At 38.9% G+C, this 20,964-nt stretch overlaps 1 protein-coding gene across 2 annotated transcripts in view; it reads right to left on the bottom strand.

Annotated features, from left to right (window-relative positions):
* brinp3a.1 (bone morphogenetic protein/retinoic acid inducible neural-specific 3a, tandem duplicate 1) overlaps positions 1-20,964 on the bottom strand; it is a 48,747-nt gene that overhangs the window by 17,149 nt on the left and 10,634 nt on the right. For both annotated transcript variants that reach the window (XM_032526364.1, XM_032526363.1), the window contains exons 3-4: positions 12,484-12,674; positions 9,086-9,270 (exon numbers count right to left, since the gene is read on the bottom strand). In XM_032526364.1, the coding sequence (XP_032382255.1) occupies positions 9,086-9,270; positions 12,484-12,674 (376 nt within the window). The remainder of the gene's footprint in view (positions 1-9,085; positions 9,271-12,483; positions 12,675-20,964) is intronic.

The raw sequence follows: 20,964 nt of genomic DNA on the forward strand, positions 1-20,964 counted from the left end.
TTTTATTTTCTCTTTTGCGCAGGGCATGTTTTGAAAGATGCTGTCCTGTAGCTAACTAATGTAAATGAGTACAAACGTGGTTTAATATGCCTAAACAATGATCAATGATTGATGATCTCATATTTCTCCTCATAAACACTGAAAACTGTCAAATCACCAAACCCAAAGTCCAATTATTATGGATGTTATCTGACATTAATGATTTGGGCTTCATTGGAGCCCATTGTAAGGATACAGCTTAACGTGGTTTAATTTACCTAAACAACAATCAATTTCTCTCTCATATTGCTCTCATAACCACTGAAAACTGTAACAAATCTAAACCAAAGTCATATTATAATGGATGTTGTCTGACATTAAGCGTTTCTGCTTCACATTTTTTTAGCAGGGCAGCGGAACGGCTGTCTCATGTGCTTTATAAGTCATAACATAAACAAGCTTAATGTGATTTAATGAACCTAAACAATGATCAATCATCACCAAATTTCTGTTTCGATATTTTAACAGTTTTCCATGGTCATGAGGAACAATGTGGTAAAGAAATTTGGAAATCATTGATCATTGTTTAGGTACATTGAACCAAATTAAGCTTTTTCCTCGCCATAGGCACCAATGAAGAAGAAAACGTTAACGTGAGATAACATCTATAATCGTTGGATTTTGGTTTAGTTTTTTTGACAGGCTTTGGTGTTCATGACATGCAAAATGTGGGGATCGTTGATCGTTGTTTAGGTACATTAAACCATGTTAAGCTTTCACGTTTTAGAATGTCCCGACATGCAGTGTGGTGAACAGAGAAGCGCGTAGCCAGCGTAGCAGCAGAACAGCTGTATGCCTGCCCTGTGGGGACAGAGATTTTTGTGGATTGGTTGGCATCTGTCGCTCAAGAATTATGTGTGATGAACTTTACTTTTAAACAAAATTGAGCTTGAGATTTTCAAAAAAAAGTGGTGGGTACAAAATGACAGGTACGCGCACCCACCGTCCCCAATGTCCCCACCATCTCCCACCATCCCCCACCAAAATGCCACTGCCTATCCCTCATGATAGAAACATCAACACACCTACTTGCTCGCCGTGAATTCTCCAATGAGTGGCTCTATTCACACACGGGCTCAAAACAAAATAACACAGTCTTTGTATTGGGGAGTTGGCGGGGTAAACACCATTTCATGTCCAATCCGACTAAAATGGACATTTGGGTTCTTACATACAGCTCTGCCTGCATGTCTAGATAATCAGGTGTGCAGTGCATGAGTGAAAGGGACTTTGATAAGGTGGTTGATCAATGCAAGCTGTTGTGACAGCATCAGTGCTCCTTGTCCAAGTCTGGAACTTTGTTAGAGGGGATGAATCCTACTCTTCTATTCTTACAGTATTTAGTCTTTTAATGATGGTGATCAAAAGGGCTGTCTAAAACATGCATCTAAAATATCCCATCAGTACATAACTTAAGTGAGATCTGGTAAGTGCAAATGTATTTTCATCAAACCCCTAACAGAGCTCTCTCATTTCATGTAAGCATCTACATTTTTTATGTTTTTCCAGTTATTTATTTAGGTTTTTCCTTTAATTTGTCACCAGTCTGTATATGCAAGCAACAACATTCCCAAGTGAGCCCTGAAGGCATCCTTTTTAGCTTCATATTACACTCTGTGAAAATGGAGCTGTGGCTGCTGCCAGGTGCACTGTTCAGGGAAACACTGCTGCTTGGAAAGTTGACATATTTCCACTCCCAGACAACACAGCGGCGCAGCGCGGTGGCTCAGGACGTGTCGTTTCAACTGTTGGAGCAGGTGAGACCCAGAGCCAGTATGCGGCATCAAAACTGGATTTAACACTGCTCAGCTGCTAGTTTGTTTCTACAGCAGAGGGAAATATATTGTCAGGCCGAGTATTCCCACAAGAACACTCTCCAGTTCAAAGTTATTGAAAATACTAGTGTTGTTGCAAAAGCAAGGATATGACATAACAAACAAAGACAGGAAGCAGGATAATATAAACAAGAACACACTTAAACCAAATGTTCATTAATTACTATAAAAAGCCAAATATATCAAACTAATTAAATGTATTATTCACTCTCTTACACTTGACTAAGCAGGAGTCACCACTATATACTGTACTATCTGATTTTATTGAGAAGCCTGAGAACGGAATTTTTAAAGCTGATAAATTGAATACAATTAGCATGACAAAAGGAAATTATGATAAGTTGGCAATCAAAATACCTTTATTATCTAAATCAGATCTTGCACAGAATGTAAATGAAGATAGCCGCAGCACTTAGCCCGTTAACATGGTCCACTGATACACATGGCTCTGAGGCACAGCCATAACATTATTATAAGTCCAGTTAGGTGGGAGTGTTTTGCTGATGAAGATTCATCACTGCTGCAAATCCCTCAAATGAATAATTTCACAAAAAAACAGCATAAAATGTCACTTAGTGAGCTTGTGTTGTCAGGATGAGCAACAATGGGCTTTAAATGGCGGCACTTTCTGCTTGCTGGGGAAAAAAAGTATGAGATAGTATTAATGTTTCATGAAAATCATCAGTCATTTCAAATTTGCATCATACCCCGCACCTTTCAAGAATCGTTGGCTTAATCACCACCGCACAGTAGATCCCCATTAGCATCTGAGATACGTTTCCGGCTGTTTATTCAGTCTTTGAGGATTTCAATGCATGTTTTAAGACCACTTTGTTGCACTGGCTTACAATCTAATGTCAACCAGCGAGGGATAAGCTCATGAACCATAAGCAAGAAAAAGGGGAAGAAAATAACATCAAAATGAGATTATAGTGTGTTTGTAAGAAGAAGAAAAAAAACTCCTCAAAGCCTCAGGGGAGTAGAGGGGAACCTTCGGTAGAAGAAAGTGGAATTTAATACTGTATGTGGTGTTATGTTCACTAAGACTCTCTAAGGGAAGCTAAGCTATGCTATTTTACAGGAAGTACCAGTCACTTTAAAAGGGACAAGAGAGCGAATGTGATTCTGTGTATTTCTTTGTGCTTTTCAGGCATCACTTCTTTAAACCAGCTGCAGATTAAAGACAAAGCTGGAAGAAATTAACTTCTTTGACAACGGAAGTCAGATATGAGACTAAAGCCAGAAGCATATCCATCTATTTATCCCATATAATATCTGAGCTTCTTAACCCTTCACATATCAGGGAGGAGATGGATCACAAAGGTCGAAGTGGTTGAAGACAATAAGAAAGGAATTGATGTTCCTTTTTGAATAATGAAGATGCTAAATAAAAATCTGCCCGCAATGAATTATTCATCAACTCTTGTGATAAGAGAGCGCTTTGTTTACTTTTTTATTTTTTTAATCCTGCCATCAAAACTGCCCCCAAACTCATGGAGCCGTGTTCTCTGCAACCGCTCCTCAGCAGCCATTATCTGATGTCTGGAGCTTGCCTCTGAATCGTTTCTCTTCCACACCAACAAATGAAGCGTAACATCACACGACTGACTGAACAATCAAGGCTCGCGCAGCAAATTGGGTCAAACATTCCTCATCACTTCTCCTCCCCGTCAATAATGTTCTCCTCCTAACTTTAGTTTAATGAATCTCCAATACAGAGAAGCCTGGACTGCAAATCATAAGGTAAGAGCGTTGATTGATGCAGCAGGAAATGCTGCATCAATCAACGCTCTTACCTTTGATTTGCTGCACTTCGATCCTGTGCTGAAAGGCCGGCTGAGGGAGGCCTGTCTGTACTTGTCTCATCTCTTCTGTTCAGTCGCATATGACACTCATACCACAAAATGTTTGACAAATGATGGAGGCTCTCAAAGGAAATAATGGAGGGGCTGATTCAGCACACTGTGTTGCAGTAGAGACATTTTCTTTTCCGCACTCCCATCTTACTTTTCCCATCTTTGATTATTTTCCAGTGCTGCTACACTTCGTGCTTTCTGGCCTCAAGGCCAAGCATTTCTACCATTTGAAATGTGTTATCTCTTAAAACCAGGGGGGCCAGTGTTCTTCTCAAAGGCAGCTTTGTTTTGGCATCCGTCTTCATCGGGGTGAGCTAAAAACCCATGTTTAAATTAAAGGCTGCTGACTTTCTGAATATTTTACATCAGTCACCTGAAAATGTCTTACAAACAAACATACCCTGGAGGGCTCTTTCTCTATTCGTCTCAATCAGAGCTTTTTAGCAGCACTTTGGTTCAGTGGCAGCTGCCAAATCAGCTCAACGTCCTCTTGCCAATTCACTTTGGAGAATGTAAAGTTTTATCTCTGATGGACTGTATAGCAGGGCATCACTAAGGACGAGTGAATGAAAAATGGGCTACAGCTCAGAAAAAGGCAAGCAATTTAGAGCTTTAGCTGCAGCTACACAGAATATGGGGTTTAGACCCTGATATTTCCGCTCTTCCAAGGGAGCTCTGTGTTAGAGCTCCCTACTCGCTGATGACTGCATACTATACTATGTACAGTCTAGGCATGTACGTTCTTAGAACATTGTGAACTATCATCACAGACTATATAGGGGTTTGAAGGTGAGGCTAGTTTTACTTAGTATTTTTACATTTGATGTATGGTATGAAATAAAGCTCACCAGTTGAATGTTTGACTAAATGAGGGGGATGCAATTGCCCAGAATAACTGTAACACCCGTACTCACTTCATCTTATTAAGATGGTTTTGGTAGGTAAACTGTTGGGTTACAAATACTACTACTAACAATATCATAATAGTTGCAAAATAAAGGATTTTCATAATCAATTCAGTCACCAATAAACATTGCCAAACATGTGCTAGTTCCAGATTTTCTAATGTAAGGATGTCTAATTTTATTGATGTATCACAAACCCGTTAGTACTCAAAGTCTACGTTCATGGGACTTTTACCGAGAGGACCTCTGTTTGTGTCCTGTGTGAAAACAAATGTCAACGTTGACTTGTTTTAACTAGTAAGTACACTTAGTTACCTAACCCTAACCCCTAAGCCTAATGTACATACATACTGTAGGTAAAATTACAAACAAGTATTTTAAACCAAAAAACTTTCTTTTCCTATTGAACCCGGATCCCCGGTTGGGAGATGAGACCTTACCACCGGCGCCACCAACCCTGATGTCTGCTCCAGTCTTTATTACTTCATCATCACACCTGGATCCGCAAGCCAGTGCAAGATAATTATTAATCAATAACATGAAACCCCAACCCTAACCCATGTAAGTACAATTACAAACACCTTTAAATCAAACCACTTTCTTTTGCCTAAACATAACCAAACTGGTTACTTATGTTTAGACATGAGCATGTGATGATCTGCTGCAACTAGTGGGGGTGCTATTTTAGGAAATGCTCCGGTGGGTCGTATTAGAGGCTTGAAACAAGAAAACGCATGTGGTCCTATGAGTTGAAGGACGTGTTGTTTTTACCAAAAGACACAGCAGTAAAAACAAAAGTGGTCCCACCCCAGATCTAAAGAAAAATCCTAATAAAGCAATAAATAGGGATCTGTTAGGTGATGTGTTTGTGTGGTACATCCACTCTCAAAACTACCACTGCAGAGGTTTGTAAAACTGTGCAAACAGCACAGAAAGACTGAAGAAGCTGACAGTGTCTCAGATGTGGGTGTTTTTTGCACATTGCTGATATTACCTACATTCCATGACGTTAATACATTTTTTTTTACCACAAGTGAGTGTAAACACATTAATGCGATGTGAGGTAACGCGTTCCTCAGAAAGCAAAGAGAATTCAGTATGCGGTACGAAGGGCAAACTCAGCCAATTCAATTCATTCTGCCTGATAACAACTGACATAGTGATGAATGAACACCCCCTGAAGGTATTAAGCAGTACAAGATATGAGGTGATATTTACATCATACACATATCTTCATATGCATAGCATGCTGCCCCATATGCAAGCCTGTACACACATGAAAGAGCAAAGAGGGAAGTAAACCATACTGCTCGCTCTCATTGAGTGTACATGTTTACTCCAATGTCACATTTAAAGCACTGTGAAGTGCATACAATACCGACCAGCTAAATAATGACTCAATACTCAATACTTTTGAATTGCAATACTTCTAGAATCGCAACAAATGAAAATCACGATAACGATTGAATCTGCATCTATATATTGTGAAAGAATCAAATCATCCCAGCCCTATTAATTAAATAGGCCGGTGTGGTTATTTTACTAAAAGGAATGTTTGACTTTCAGTTTCTTTTTTCAGCTACATTTTGGCCTCACCATGGCTACCAAGTCCTTACGTTATCAATTGTTTTTCATATCAAAGATTTTATTTCATAATAGTGCATTGGATCTCAAAAGCAGGACTGTGTATTGATTGGTATTAAGAAAGCAGACCTATTCTCATGTTCTTTTTGAGTTAAGTATGTTTCTCTATCATACACGCAGCTCTTTTGTGGTTATAGCATTGGTTACAATAAATTTCCAAGTAAAGCCCAAATACATCAAACAAGTAAGCCAGCTGTGAGAGACTAACCTACAATGTGCATTCTACTTTTAAATCAATGGTGGCTTTCACATTTTTATACAACAATTTAGAAAGTATCAAAATGGAAAACAATACACATTAAAATCTCATTTAAATTCATAAGTACGATGCAATTATGCTGAGACATCTAAGACTGGCGACGACAGCTCACTCACGGTCAGCAGTTCTCATAGTAAAAAACTTATTTCCCGGCATGAATGTTTTCCAGGTGCACAGAAACTAAAAACAGCAACTATAAGAGCAAGCAACAGAAATATTTGTCACTGTAAAGTGTCTTTTTCATGGGATGGTTCGCTCGTTGCAGTCACATTTGCATAATGGTTGTCTCACCCTAGAATGTATCATCTGCAGGGAAGAGTTCCCACAAACGACATGTATGTAGCTCAGCGTGAATTCTGTCAGGAAGACCTAACTATTAATGCACTAAATCAACTCAGCCGCTATCCTAAGACATGTTTATTTTATCATACGTGTATAACTGATGCATATCCGCAACTAGTCTGTCCTGATTGAAATGTATCTCAGTGTAAATCCTTTAGGTAAGACCTCACTCTTAATCAATGCTCTGCCTAACTCTCACTCAGCTGTTGGAGGCGTTCACCTTCCTGCTAAACCAATCAGAAACGTATGCAAATGGCAAGGGCAAATCACAGAGTCACAACCCTTGCTTTAAATAATCTGTTTCTCCCTGTGCCATTCAGCTGTCGTTGCATGCAAAGAGTGCAACCCTCCGTCCCCCCTTCCACCTCCAGTCATCTACTTCAGCTGACCGGTCCGGAGCCTCCTTTGGTCTGGTCTTGGGGCTACTTCATTGCCACCACCGGTGTCTAGATTCCATCGGGGGGGTCTAATGGTTCTCTACCCCTAATCGCCAAATACTTTGTACATTTTATTTGAGCTGTACAATAAATCTTATTTGCATATCTGCTAACATGTCTCTTCCTGAATGAAATATGTTCAGGTGAAAAACATTGTCTGATTGTTCCTTGTCTATTTTCAACAGTCAACAGTGGTTTAATGGGTTAATGAAGTACTTTTAACCCAAATCATGATAATTTTTAAGACATATTTTGCAGTTTTTCAGATCTAATGTGAAGTTAAGCAAGAGAAAACACCTCTCCAAAGATGTTCACTCTGGATCCTTTTCCCTAATGGCATGGTGTAAATATATATTTGGAGGAGTACCGCTCCTGAAGTAGCCAGAGGTAACCTAGGAAATCTATCACTACTGCCACTGGGTTTCTGGCTGGAACATTAGGTGAGGTCTTCTGCATATGAAGGCCAGAGTAGGTCACTGAGGGCATGTTGATGGGTCACCAACTGCATACAGTGATTGGTAAGTACTTTGCAAGTACTGACCACTGTAGAGTGTGATTTTCTTAATTTGTTCAAACACTCAACCAACAGGGAGCACAAGCACCATTACTATGGCAAAACCATAACAAGCATAACATAAACAGCAAGAGTTAAATTTTGTATTTAACATACAAAATATGTTGTCACCTAATGTACTCCACAAAAAAACAAAAACACCTTTGGCTTATCTAAGCGTGAATAGATTCTCTTTGAACAATTAACAAAGCTTTAAAACTACAAACCAACTGCCGTAAAGTGGATTGCGTAACATTCATTAGGGCAGCAGGTTTGCATGCACAGTAAAACAATATGAGTTAATATTTCATGGTAAAGATCCCATAATATTATATTATCACCATAATGATTTGTATAAACTCAATGTCATGTAGGTCAGTAACTCTATAACTCAATGTTTGTATTGTTTGCTAGTAAAAATAAAATGGTTGAAAGGGTATATGCTGAATAAATCTGGAGACTAAATCCACAGAGACAGAAAAAAACTAGACCCTTGGTGGCAATAATAGCTCTTCTCATTAATATGAGCTAAAGCTGCTGATATAGTTCCCGTTGAATGCTCTATACTGGCTATGATTTCAGTCTTTAGTAAGTGAGCTAATCAAGAGCACTTGCCATGTTATAAAAAATACAACAATTACCTTTTTCAAATTTAACAATATCTAATCTGAACAATGTCGCCACGTAATGGCTGCAATCATCCAATCGTCAATAAGCGGGGCTTGGTCAGGTGCCTTTGGCGTTTGTTAGTGATGCAAAAAGTCTCCTTTAGCGTCATTTAGATGCACATGGTAGGAACTTTTGGGGCCACTTTTTGACGCTCTGAATCGGGAGACTTGGCATCGCTCTTTGACGCTCTCGGGCCTTGCCTGTGGCCCTTTGGCGTCAAATTAAGGCGTTTAGATGCGCTTGGTGGAGACTCTTGGCATCACTTTTTGATGCTCCGGGTCGGGACGTACATTTATCTGACAAGAATGGGACAATAAGGTTTAGGAAAAGATCGTGGGTGGGGTAACAAAATGTACAATTTTTTTCAGTGACAAGCAGGTCTCTTGGCTGAAAGTCCTGTGTGGCTGCTGTGCCCAGTGTGTTCCATTTAAAAGTGTTTTTTTTTTCTGAGAGCCATTGAGCAAGCATCAGTATTTCACGAGTTGGGAGGGAGAAGGGGTTGTTTTTTTCATTGCTATTGTTTGACTCTGAGCAGCAAGCTTTTACCTTGATGGCAGTGGAGGCGATCTGGATGTGGTGCAGCTTGTGCAGGGTGCTATCCCTGTCAATGAAGTAGGAGGCAGCCAGCTGGTGCAGAGCTTCCAGAGTCACAGCTGTGCCATTGGATTCACTCACTTCAGACGTCCGACTCAACTTCCGCTTGTCCACAAAGATCATTAATGACTCTTCCCCTAAGAATACATACACACAAACAGACACATAAACACACTTCATTAATGACTCATCCCCTGTGAACATGCACAAACAACCTTCTCAGTGGTGTAATGATCAATTTTAACCCATTAACACCTGCCAGCGCTAATTCTGCCATCACAGATAAACATGGTAAAGGTGGAAAGCTTTTAGAAACTTAGCTGCCTCTGGTCATTTTATACAGTGGTCTACATTGTGTCGTTGTGATGAGTCTGTGGCTACAGTATCGTGCACAAATTGAGATGCTTTATTAAACACCAAGTCTTTTAATATGAATAGAGCCAAAGCTTTTGGAGCACAGTGTATTGACAAATGGTGGAAAGCGTGAAAAATCAATGAAAAAATACTTTTCTAACAACATTAGCTTTCATGGGGAATTTAGTTTTAATTTGGAAAGACTTTGGAACTAACATCACCTACATTTCCACTGGGGATACAGCGTAGAAAAAGGTTAGCGCTCGTCTCCACCAAAATGTGAAAAAACTCTCAATTTTAATAATTCACTTTATTAAGTCCTGAAATCGTTAAAGAAAACACGTTTTTCTAATACAAATAAAGTTACAGAAATAATATGGTATAATAGTCTTAATGGCTTTGCAACAAGCTTCTTTATTTTGACAAATTTCTTCTTCCATGGGAAACAGAGTATCTTGTAAGATTAAGTTGCAACCAGGAATCACATTTTAAAATAAGCTACATAAAGCACCTTTAAAACACTTGCACACTACTAAGATAACAACTACCTATATGTTCCTTACCACTAGGTCAGGGGTTTTCAAAGTGTACGACTGTGGGCCTCCTCTCAGACAAAACTTAGTTTACTTGCTTAGTTTCGCTCAATTTCTGGATGCCTATTGGATGGGAAAAGCCCATCGTGATTATGTTATTTCATCCCGTAAACACTCTATATCCTAATATTGCTGTTTGACACAACTTCAGAATACACCAAATACATAAAAAGGCTGTCCTCAGGCATTTATTAGTTTCTGACTCTGGGAAAGTGAGACAAAAAAAAATCCCAAATACTACTGTATGTCTGAACTATATCTTTAACCAAATCAAACATTTAGGCTATTCTACTTATATATTCTTTTTACAAGTAACTAATGTGATATATTTTTTCACTTCCTTTTACTGAGCCTCCCCTGAAACTTCCTGGGAGCCCCACCTCCCGCTTTGAATGCCTCGGCTGTCGGTAATATCAGGCCACGCTTCAGCTCCTTTACTTATTTATTTTTGTTTGCAAGACACAAACGTGATTTTCTTTTCAATTTATTTTCTTTTTCAATATATTTTATAAATACTGTTGGTATTCATCGTGGCTTTGAGAGTTTATGCACAAGAGACACAAGATGAAAAGAGCCAACAGAGGAGCTGGAAGGAGATGTTGCAGCAGATGGCCTGGGGAGCTTTGCTGCACATTCCAGTTCTCTGGCTAACTCACATCCATTGTTATGGAAACTGGGGATTCTTTTTGTTTGATAACTCCAAACATAGATTGTACATGTTGAATCAGACAATATGAGCATAAACAATCACAAAACACTCCAAAAGTCACAGCTGAGACAATATGTAGTTACACATTTAGTTGTTTGAGCGCACAAGAAGATTTAGAGCTTCAAATGGGTTTAACTGCTGCTCCGTGACCTTTTTAAAAGGTCACTCTTGTATGGCAATTCTCCTTCATTCGATAGCTGATAGTCTACAGCAACAATGATGGACAAACAGAGAAATATGTGGATGGCATGGTACCAACTTAAGACACTATGGTTGAATATATTCCAACCCAATCTCACTGTAGTTCGTGACATGGTCACGCTGATTTGATTTATTGATTTGTTAACACGATTTTCTTGATTTTATATATATACATATATATCCAGGTTATTCTGGGCCTTTCTGTGTGGAGTTTCTATGTTCTCCCCGGGTTTTCGTTGGTTTCCTCAGGGTGCTCCGGTTTCTTGCATGACATACATTCTAGGTAGCACTACAGTCTAAAAATGCAGCATTTACAGAAATATTGATTAATGTGCATTTTCCTAATCAAATAAATAAATAAATCATATATATATATATATATATATATGATTTATTTATTTATTTTGATATATATGATTTATTATTTGATATATATATATATATATATATATATATATATATATATATATATATATATATATATATATATATATATATATATATACGTGTATATGTATATACAAACACAAATAAACAATATATGGCCGCCGGGACACAATCCACGGTCTCTGGGGGACGCAACAAAGGGGAAATGAAATGCCGAACAGACTGCCACATGCGAAACGCACTACAACAACAGGACGGTTGTGGTTAGGAACAGAACAACGGGGGAAAGGCGGCTGCCGGGACACACTCCGCGGTCTCTGAGACACACAACAATGGGGAAATTAAATGACACACACAAAACACACTACAACAATGGGACAGTCGTGGTTAGGAAAAGAACAACATAAAAAAAAGGAACTGTCACAAGCGGGACGCAATCCTCGATTGTTTGACCCATCAACCACCCTAACCAACCTCCTTACGCAGATTTTCGGCTTTTAAATACCACTCGCTACCGTTATTGTGCTGTTATCACGAAAGATGCTTCCCATTGAAAAACAATACTTTAAAATTTGTGCTCACCACCACAAACAAAACGGGAAAATCGTGTCCCTGTACACGTCACCATTTCAGAAACTGCCATGTGACTGGGCTGTATATTCAGAACAGGGAAAAAAAAAGTCCCTTTTACCTTTTCCTATTTAAGGGTTTCCTGCACATCTAAACACATACGGGTTAATTAGAACGATAATGGAAAGCCTCATCGCGCAGTTCTTTGTAATTTACTGCTGCGGGACTGTGATGTATTAATGGATGTTGAAAAGTAGACGTTCAGAGTCTTAAAAAGTAGTAGTAAAAAGTTCTTGTAAGTATTTAAAACAATTATCAATTACAGTATAATTACTTTTTGTTTCACTCACTGCTGAATCTAGACCCTGGTTGTTTAAGTTGAAATACTGTGTGTGTTAAGTTTCACAAGCCTTCCTTCCAGGTTCCCGGAAGGTTTCCTGTTTGGACTAGGGCCACGTGTTAATCTAGGGCTTTCTCCTGTGTATAAGGTAGGTCAATAAAAACTAAGAGAATCACAGCTTGTTTACTTTATTTACCTCCCAGTGTTGCAGAGAGCAGGAAGTGGGTTCCGTATTTCTTGATAATGTTGTCAGTGATGGCGCTGAGACTGGGCCTTCTGCCCAGGTGCCTAATGGTCTGGAGGAACTCCGGGTCCAGCGGCAAAGGAAAGCCATTGTTCTCCTGTCTCTCCAGGGCCACGCTGTTCACCTTCCAACGGCCAAACTCCCTGCAATGTCACAGAAACACATGCTAAGAGTAAGCAAAGGACACAACACATGAATGCTGCATGCACGCACATTCGAGAAAAGGACAAGAGTCCAACAGAAGCAAGACACTGTATGGACGATTCAAAGACTAAATGCACCAATGCACTAATTCTACTGTTTTCTGCTTCTTTAAAGTATGGAAGATTTGCCCCACTGTTTCACATGGAGGCTTATATTCTGATCTTTTCCTGGCTAACTGTAAAAGATGTCTGCGCCTGTGAGTCAATCTTTTGTACCACTCTTTAGAACATGAAGAGGTAACTGTCCAACAACAGTGCTTCAAAAACATGACATGACAGGAAAAAATATTGCTCTCTATTTTTTTAAATTGGAAGAGAAACTGTTTTATCTGAGCTCGAGAGAGAAATAACATGAGAAGGTAAAGTGTTGACAAAAACTGTACATTTATAAACCCAGACAGGTGTCCATATAGCCGCGTAAAACTACATTATAGTGTGTTGCCGTAAAACATATTATGGCAGTTTAAATGCTGCTTATGAATGCTAAATATGTGGACTTGAAGTAAACTAATGAATGCTCTCATGCTGTTTCAACCTCAGGCTCAGAGAATTGCTTTGAACTATATTGAAAAACATTGTCTTTCTCCACCGATTTTCATTAATAGAGCAATCTTTTTTCATCTGGTATCACTATTGGCGCTGCGGTTGGACGGGCTATAATCATGGATGGAGTCTTGCTGATTTCAGGGCCTCTTTTCTTGGTAACAGGCTTCAACTGAAGTTGTTTGATACTCAGCCTGGCCTTGCAGCATGCCAGCTGCCTTTATCTACCAATTGCAGACTGATTGCTGCTGCTTGATATATAGATTAGAAATATCCAAATGCAGCTGGTCATAAATATGGTTTTGGAGAAATGGTAGACCTTTCAATCACTGTTGGGTCAGTAAATGACACAAATAAAATCAGACATGCCGCTGCTTGAATTTGCCTTCAAATGTGGTTTTGCTTCATACAGGTGAGATTTACATGTAAAAATACACCATGTTATGTCAGTGAGTGGCTGCATCACAAACCATATCTCTTCTGATAAATATATCTCTGCTCAAAACTCTACATCTACCCTCCTCGTTCAGATGAAGTGCTGGGAAGGTCTGTTTAAAGAATATTTAATTATGAATAAAAAAAAGTGAAAATTTAAAAAAGAATTATCTTCTTCAACACCTTTTCCACTCCCACATCTCACCAAGACACATCTAAAGCAAAACAAAAAAAGGTTTTAATTTTATTTTGAGAATTAAATACAGAGAGGAATGATTATCTTTAATGTAAGCTGAGCAATAGCCATGACTCACACAACCCTAAAACATGTGAGAAGACACATGCAAATACATTATTTTGACTAAATGACAGTTATTTTCGAGAAAATCAACAAACAATTTGTTTAACACTCAACCATTTCATCTTTTTCTTATAAATCTTGATTTGATAATGCGAAGATGCCGTCTGGAAGATGCTTTAACAAGACAGATTGGCAGCCCTCCCATTTTAATTTTCTGCAATTTGAATACCAGTTCTAACGGTGAATATGACAATGGCCTATGAAATGAGACAAAGAAAATATTTTACTCTACAATTTCCAATATCCAATCTTAACTGCATTCGTCAATTTTGGGACACTAGTGAAAGTCCAATATGAGCACATATTGGACTCTCACTAGCTCTAATTTGGTCTCCACCAACTCCTGAGAAAAATATCTGGCTTTTAGCTGCTAAACGTAAAAACAGAAGCAGGATTGAGGGCCACTGAGACTGAACCTCAGTGGCGTAAAGAAAGGTGGACTTTAATTATCTGTTTATTGATGGGTGGCAGTTAAATATGCTATCTCTTGTTACATTAGTTTGCATTTTTGCTTCACTGTGAAGTGACTTTGTCATCTATTTCATTCACTGGATTGGCCAAAAGCAGACATTCCCATCTCATTGATTAATCTATGTGGAGTCTTAATTGATTTTAACAACCTGTGCAATTTATCAAAGATCTTCAATAACATCAACGTTACTTTATCTAAATCACCAACGCCTAGCAGAATCCCATTCAAACATTTTGCTTCTGCAACAGACAAAGTGTACAAAGTGACAAAGAGCATTTTTTTCTTCCAACACTGCTTGCTCGTCCTCTGTTTGCAAAGTAGCAAATAGGAACTTTGGGTTTCCTGATGTCTTTCTTTGTATCTAACATATATACAACCCCCAACACCCTACCGACACACATCAACTCCCTCATGCAAAGACACTCTTGCCCACACACATGTATTCACACAGCCTGCAGCTGTCCTTGCTGCAACAACAATGCTATCGCGCAGAATATCGTAGAGCTCAGATGGGTACGGGCCAGCTGCCAATCAATTTTTCACCAATAACAATGACGAGAAAAATACAAGCAGAGAACAGCTCATTAAGGCCCGTTTCATATCTGTGTTTCTTCATAACAAGAGGCCATTAGAGTTTCTCTCCATCCGCTGGGGCCCAGGCTAAAGAAGGGAGCAGCGCAGAGAGAAATGGAGAGAACTTAACCTTGATCGACAGTCGACACAATGCCTTGCCGTGCTGCTTGCTTATGAATGGTGCCACGGCTAAGCTGGCGGATACAGCACACACACACACACATGCACAATTCAACCTCACCTTCTGCATGCCACTCACAAACACACGTGTTTCACAGAAGACTGCAAGATTATTTCACCCTTTACTCTTCTCAGTGAGATGTTGAGTGACTGAAATAGCCCATTACAGACACACACACACACACACACACACACACACACACACACACACACATATACATGGGTTTATTTCATCTGCAGCAATGTGAAGCAGGGGGAGGTCGCTGCACATCTACCTGTAAGCCCCCCCGCGCCGAACTCCCCTCTGAGCGAGTTGGAGCTGCAGGAGCTAAAGGATCCAAGCCGTGATCAGAGCAGGGGGAGTTGTACCCTGCTACCTGTCCATCACAGCCCGTCTCAGATCCATCACAGCGTACAGGCAGCCTGAGGGCGTCGCTTGGTGCCCAACATAACAAATCAGGGAATCAACCCAGCGAATAACCTGCTGATGCAGTCGAGACACACTAGCGAGCATAGCACTGCAGATTGTGTCTGTTCAGTGCAGTATGTGACTGAGCGTGCTCCGTAAATGTCTACTACTCCTAATCTTATCTCCTGAGGCATGTTGACAGGGAAATTATCTTGAAAATGAACACATCATTGTGTTTTAATAACACAAAATACATTTTTCAGAAGCCATCTGGAAATGTAAAATTGCCTTTCAGTACAAAAAGAGCCTCTTGTAATTTACTTAAAACATTTTGAAACACTACTATAAAACTAGAAGGGCAGTCTGAGAGCCCAGACCCCTGCCAACTAAATGCCCTATCTCACATTGTTAATAATGTGAAAAACTGATTTGTGGATCCGCCCTGTGATTCGGATCCTCTCCAAAATTGAAGGGGTTGTTCCATTCCCCATGATACACCCTTCACAAATTTTTGCATGATTTAATGGACCAGGTGTGTTACCGTAACCATGCTGACAAAAAACATAACTTTGTTGGCGGTAATAAACAATATGGCTACTAATTAGATTTTTTGATTTGTTTAAGCACCAACTAAAGTTCCAATAAAATGTCATACTGCACATGGGTTCTATGTGATATTGTATATCACATGGACAATTAGGCACTGGCCCAGATACAGTATTGTTTGGGTCAGCCTCAATGTCATTAGTCTTTGTGAAAGGCAATAGCATTCTGCAGGGTTAAAGTCTGATCCTCTAAATTAATAAAAAGCCAACAAGATATGCTAAGACATTATGCATCAAAATTCTGTAAAATTATTGGAAACCACACAGGGCCATGCTACATCATTAAATCTCCAGGCAAAAACCTTGCTAAATCAGGTAACAGTAATGCATATTCAATTTAAAAACCTTTCACAGAGATTTGCGCATGAATTCCATTGTTTGTTCCTATTAACCTGAAGAACTCTGTGGTCCATTTATGAACTTTACACACATGAATGACTTAACTTGTGAGGACTTCATGGTATTGATGCATGAACAAAAACTTCTGTTACTTGATACAAATTTACACAATGTTCATGCTCACTATTTCCTAAACAGCAAGCAGACTCATTATGTATGGGTCTTAAACATATATAAGATGTATGTATGTTAAAATCCCTCTTAGTTTAGCACGCATGGCCTTTACGATTCTTCTGTTGCTGGTGTCTTACTCATGCTAATGTTAATGTGTTGAGCTATGATGCATTCTCAATTGAACTCATCATCAGAACATTCAACGAAAAAAGGAAAAAGAAAAATAACTTGAATTATCTTTGCAGGTGTTCTGAATATTTGCATTCTTACGCTGTTTCCAACAGAAAACTGATTACCTCGTCTTTCATGTTCTTGCTTTTTCACTCAGATTATGTGTAATGACTTTGCAGCAGTAAGGTCCAAATCATTGCTCTATGTATGAAAACTCTGGATTTACAAAGCAAATGCACAATGTTTCCACACTGGAGAAACCGTGGATTGTGATATTTTTTCTTTTCTTTTATTGTCATGTACTTAATGCATATTTATTTTGAGCCATATTGGTGTACAGGGGAGGAAGTTAATTAAATGACTTAACTGACTAAGTCTCATTTCTCCTCTGACTTTACGCAGTATTGAGCCTTTTTTATTACATCTTTGTCTTTCATTACACTTCAAAATGATGTGACATACTGTATATACAGACACCCTTGGCTCCTAAAAATGTTTTTTCTTCTGTTAATCCATCTAGTTTTTATTGGTTGGATTATGCTCACTGGCAACATTTTAACACGCGAGAGTCCCACATGATGTACGTAAGCCAGTATCAGGAGTATATAAAGATATTTTTTAGAGACAGGGTAGGCCTGAAAAATCTATCTAACGGACGCTACAAAACTGGTTTGACGACTTTTTCATTGTTGTTTTAAATAATCAAATCTTTCGGAAAACAGCATTAAAATAAAACAAAACGGGGTATGAGACAAAAAGCAAATACTATGGCATCAGGTGGAAGGAAATCATTAGCCTTATTGGAAACAGTTTGCATTTTTGTAAGTGAAGAAAAATAAAAAAGAAACTCACAAGCTACCCAACATTTACCTTTCCATGAAAGACAAACTTTACTTTATCATCAAAAGAAGCCTAAGAGAGAACATGGGTGTGTGTGTGTGTGTGTGTTTGTAGCTGGGTTACCCCAGATTCCAAAATAACCCGTCGTGCAAAACAGTCGGTTGAAGTAGACTCAATGTTATTTCAAGGACCTCCCCAAAGAGAATTGTGCAAAATAGCAGAAAAGTCCTTCATGCTTCAATCAGGAAGATAAACCCAATTACACTCATATGGTAGACCTTGTAAGCTAACTGCAACTACTCTGCTGTTTTCAATGTTCAGATTTAAATTTTCCTTTGTCGCAGCTTGCTATTTTTCTTCTCTTGGTTTAATCTGATGTGACATTGATCCTTCTCAATATGCAGGCGCCATTTAGACACACAGATAACTGATTTTAGAAAGTGAGAATTACAAAGAGAGAGGCTTTTCATTTGAAAAACATCAAAAGAAATTCTACACATGCCGGTTGCATTTTGTGCATTTTCCTTAAAGGCACCTTCAAATTGGCATTCATCAACTCTGTAAATTGAGCTTCTGATGATCCAGTCTCTACAGGAGGAACGCTGGATTGTCGAATGAGAGTGGAAGTACGATGGGGGAGAAATGATAGAGAGACATGTGTCTTTCGGTAATCCACCCACCGTGGAGACAAACCGGGAACCAAGGCGAGATCAAGACGAGAGAAGATGATGTAGTTAATAGCTGCTGGTTGTGAACGCTTCACGGAATTGACACCAACGGTTTCTCCAACATGATCAAACAAACATCAGACCATTAATTTGTGAAAATCCTATTAAACCAGCCAAGGGGTCCTATTAACAACACAGCGTACTGTTTCCTGCTCATTTAGCTTTTTCATGCCTTTGATGCTACCAAGTGTTACTCTAGTCTGCATTTCAAACACTTGATTACTAAGACTGTTATCATTGCCAAAGACATTCTAAAACTTCTGTAGAGGATTAAGGTGAATTGCATTTGGGGATTCAAAATGGTTATAAAGGAACTAACTACACCCTACGCTGAGGGGGTGCAGTAACACACTGCACTGTAACTAGACCCGGGCAAAAATCAAAATCAAAATTTGAAGAAAATCAAATATCCCAATATTTGACAATATTTTTGAGCGAATACATCAATGTCAATATTGCCGCGATAATGACTTTTGGTGTTTTTACAAAAAATTGACACAATGAGATTTTTGCTAAATAATCATCAATAATGTGGGTATAATGACGAAGTGGGTAAAGGCAAATAACAGAAGCACTAGAACAGTCTGGTAAAATCAGAACAATACATCACTTTACTGTAATGCAGCCTGCAAAGCCAGGAAAAGACAATACTTGTCATATCACAATATCCAACATATAAGACGATATCTAGTCTTATACATCAATATCGATATAATATCGATATATTGGACAGCCCTAACTGTAACTACATGGCTCTGACTACTTATTTCTTCTTTTCCTGCTTTGGTTTCATTGAAAAACTCAAAATGTTACTGTTTGTTCTAAAATAATACTTGCCAGATGGTCTAAAGGAGACTAAAGTCATTCATTAATACTCATTATTCCGGAAAATCCCTCGTTGCCTGGCAATCCTAACAAGAGCCAGAAATGTCCTTCTCCCAGTCAATACAACGCCCAGCACATAACTCCAAATAAAAGCACAACTTGTCTTTTTTACACTTAGATTTGAATGCAAATTAAACAAATGACAACATAACGCATTATTCAGTGAGCTTTAGAAGTGCTGCTACGAAGATAAAAAATTAATAAAATAACTTTGTACAGAGTATTAGCAGTTTCCCCCTCCTTCCAATCTTTAGTTAAGATAATGGTTTTCTGGCTGCAGCTTGTATTAAGCGTGCAGATGTGACAGTGGTATCGATCTTCTCGGCTAACTCGCTGCAAGAAAGTCAATAAACATATTTCCTAAAATGCCCAAGTATTTCTTCAAAAGGATAGGGTTGACTGCTGGAGACAAGAAGCAAATCGCAGGTTCCAGTCAGGCACTTTGCTGTCGCTGAGAAGCAAAAGGGGAAGTAGCACCCTAACACCTCTTTGGGAGGAGGTCGAGGTGGATGTCAGGGCATACAGTCACTTCTGGCAAACAAGAACACATAATTGTAGTTCATGTTGATGACCCTTTCTTGAACTGCCCTCACCGGAAAAACAACCAATTGCTGTCTTTTCTTTGGTTAGTACAGTCTCATTAAATGAAATGAAAATAAAAATGACATTATATTTAAATATAGTTTTTTAATCTAATTATAGTTGTGAAAATAACTAAAAAAAAGCCTTTGTTTTTGCAATAATCAAATATGCTTTTACACTATGATTGCTATCAGCTTCTTCATTCATGCATTTCCATGAGTGGCTCATTCATCGGCTGCTTGGTTAGCAGATGAGCAGTAACATCCGATAATATTTGTACAGGCCAGGGGTACACAGTGGCCTTAGTAACCTTCTCACTAATTACTCTGCTGATCAGTGGCAGTTCTAGACTATTTCAAATAGAGGGGCAAGGATGTGGCCACATGCAATTTATGGGGTACCAAATAAAAGCACAAACATACCACGAACCCGCCACAGGTTTGGTACTACAGAAGACCAACAATATACATGTAACAACACACACAAGAATACTCGGTCAACCTATTTTGGTGTTAACGTACATTTTATTTATCACTGCACATGAATAATATCCAATCTCCGGGGATAAAGATGGGTTGAAAAATGCAGGAAAATATTTGCCACAGTTAGGGGGTAAGTGTTCAAAATCTGCACGTCTGTAATCTGTTTTCTACGTTACTAGCCAAGACAAGGTAGCTTACCGTATCACGTTAGCGCTAGCAAGCTAGCTTATTCACAATGGCAAAACACTGCTACAACACACTCTTGTTCACCATATAAAAACTACTTACATGTCCCTTTTCTGCAGGTATTCCACAAGTGCACCCTTGCACCCTTGTTTAGTGTTTGAAAATGAAACCATGTAAACTCATTCTGGTACAAACTCAAAATACAATTAGGAACCTGAAAATGAGCATAATGTGGGCGCTTTTCCCGTACTTTAACATTCTAAAG

Source organism: Etheostoma spectabile, chromosome 9 (assembly GCF_008692095.1).
Source record: "Etheostoma spectabile isolate EspeVRDwgs_2016 chromosome 9, UIUC_Espe_1.0, whole genome shotgun sequence".
In the NCBI taxonomy this organism is placed as follows: Eukaryota; Metazoa; Chordata; class Actinopteri; order Perciformes; family Percidae; genus Etheostoma; species Etheostoma spectabile.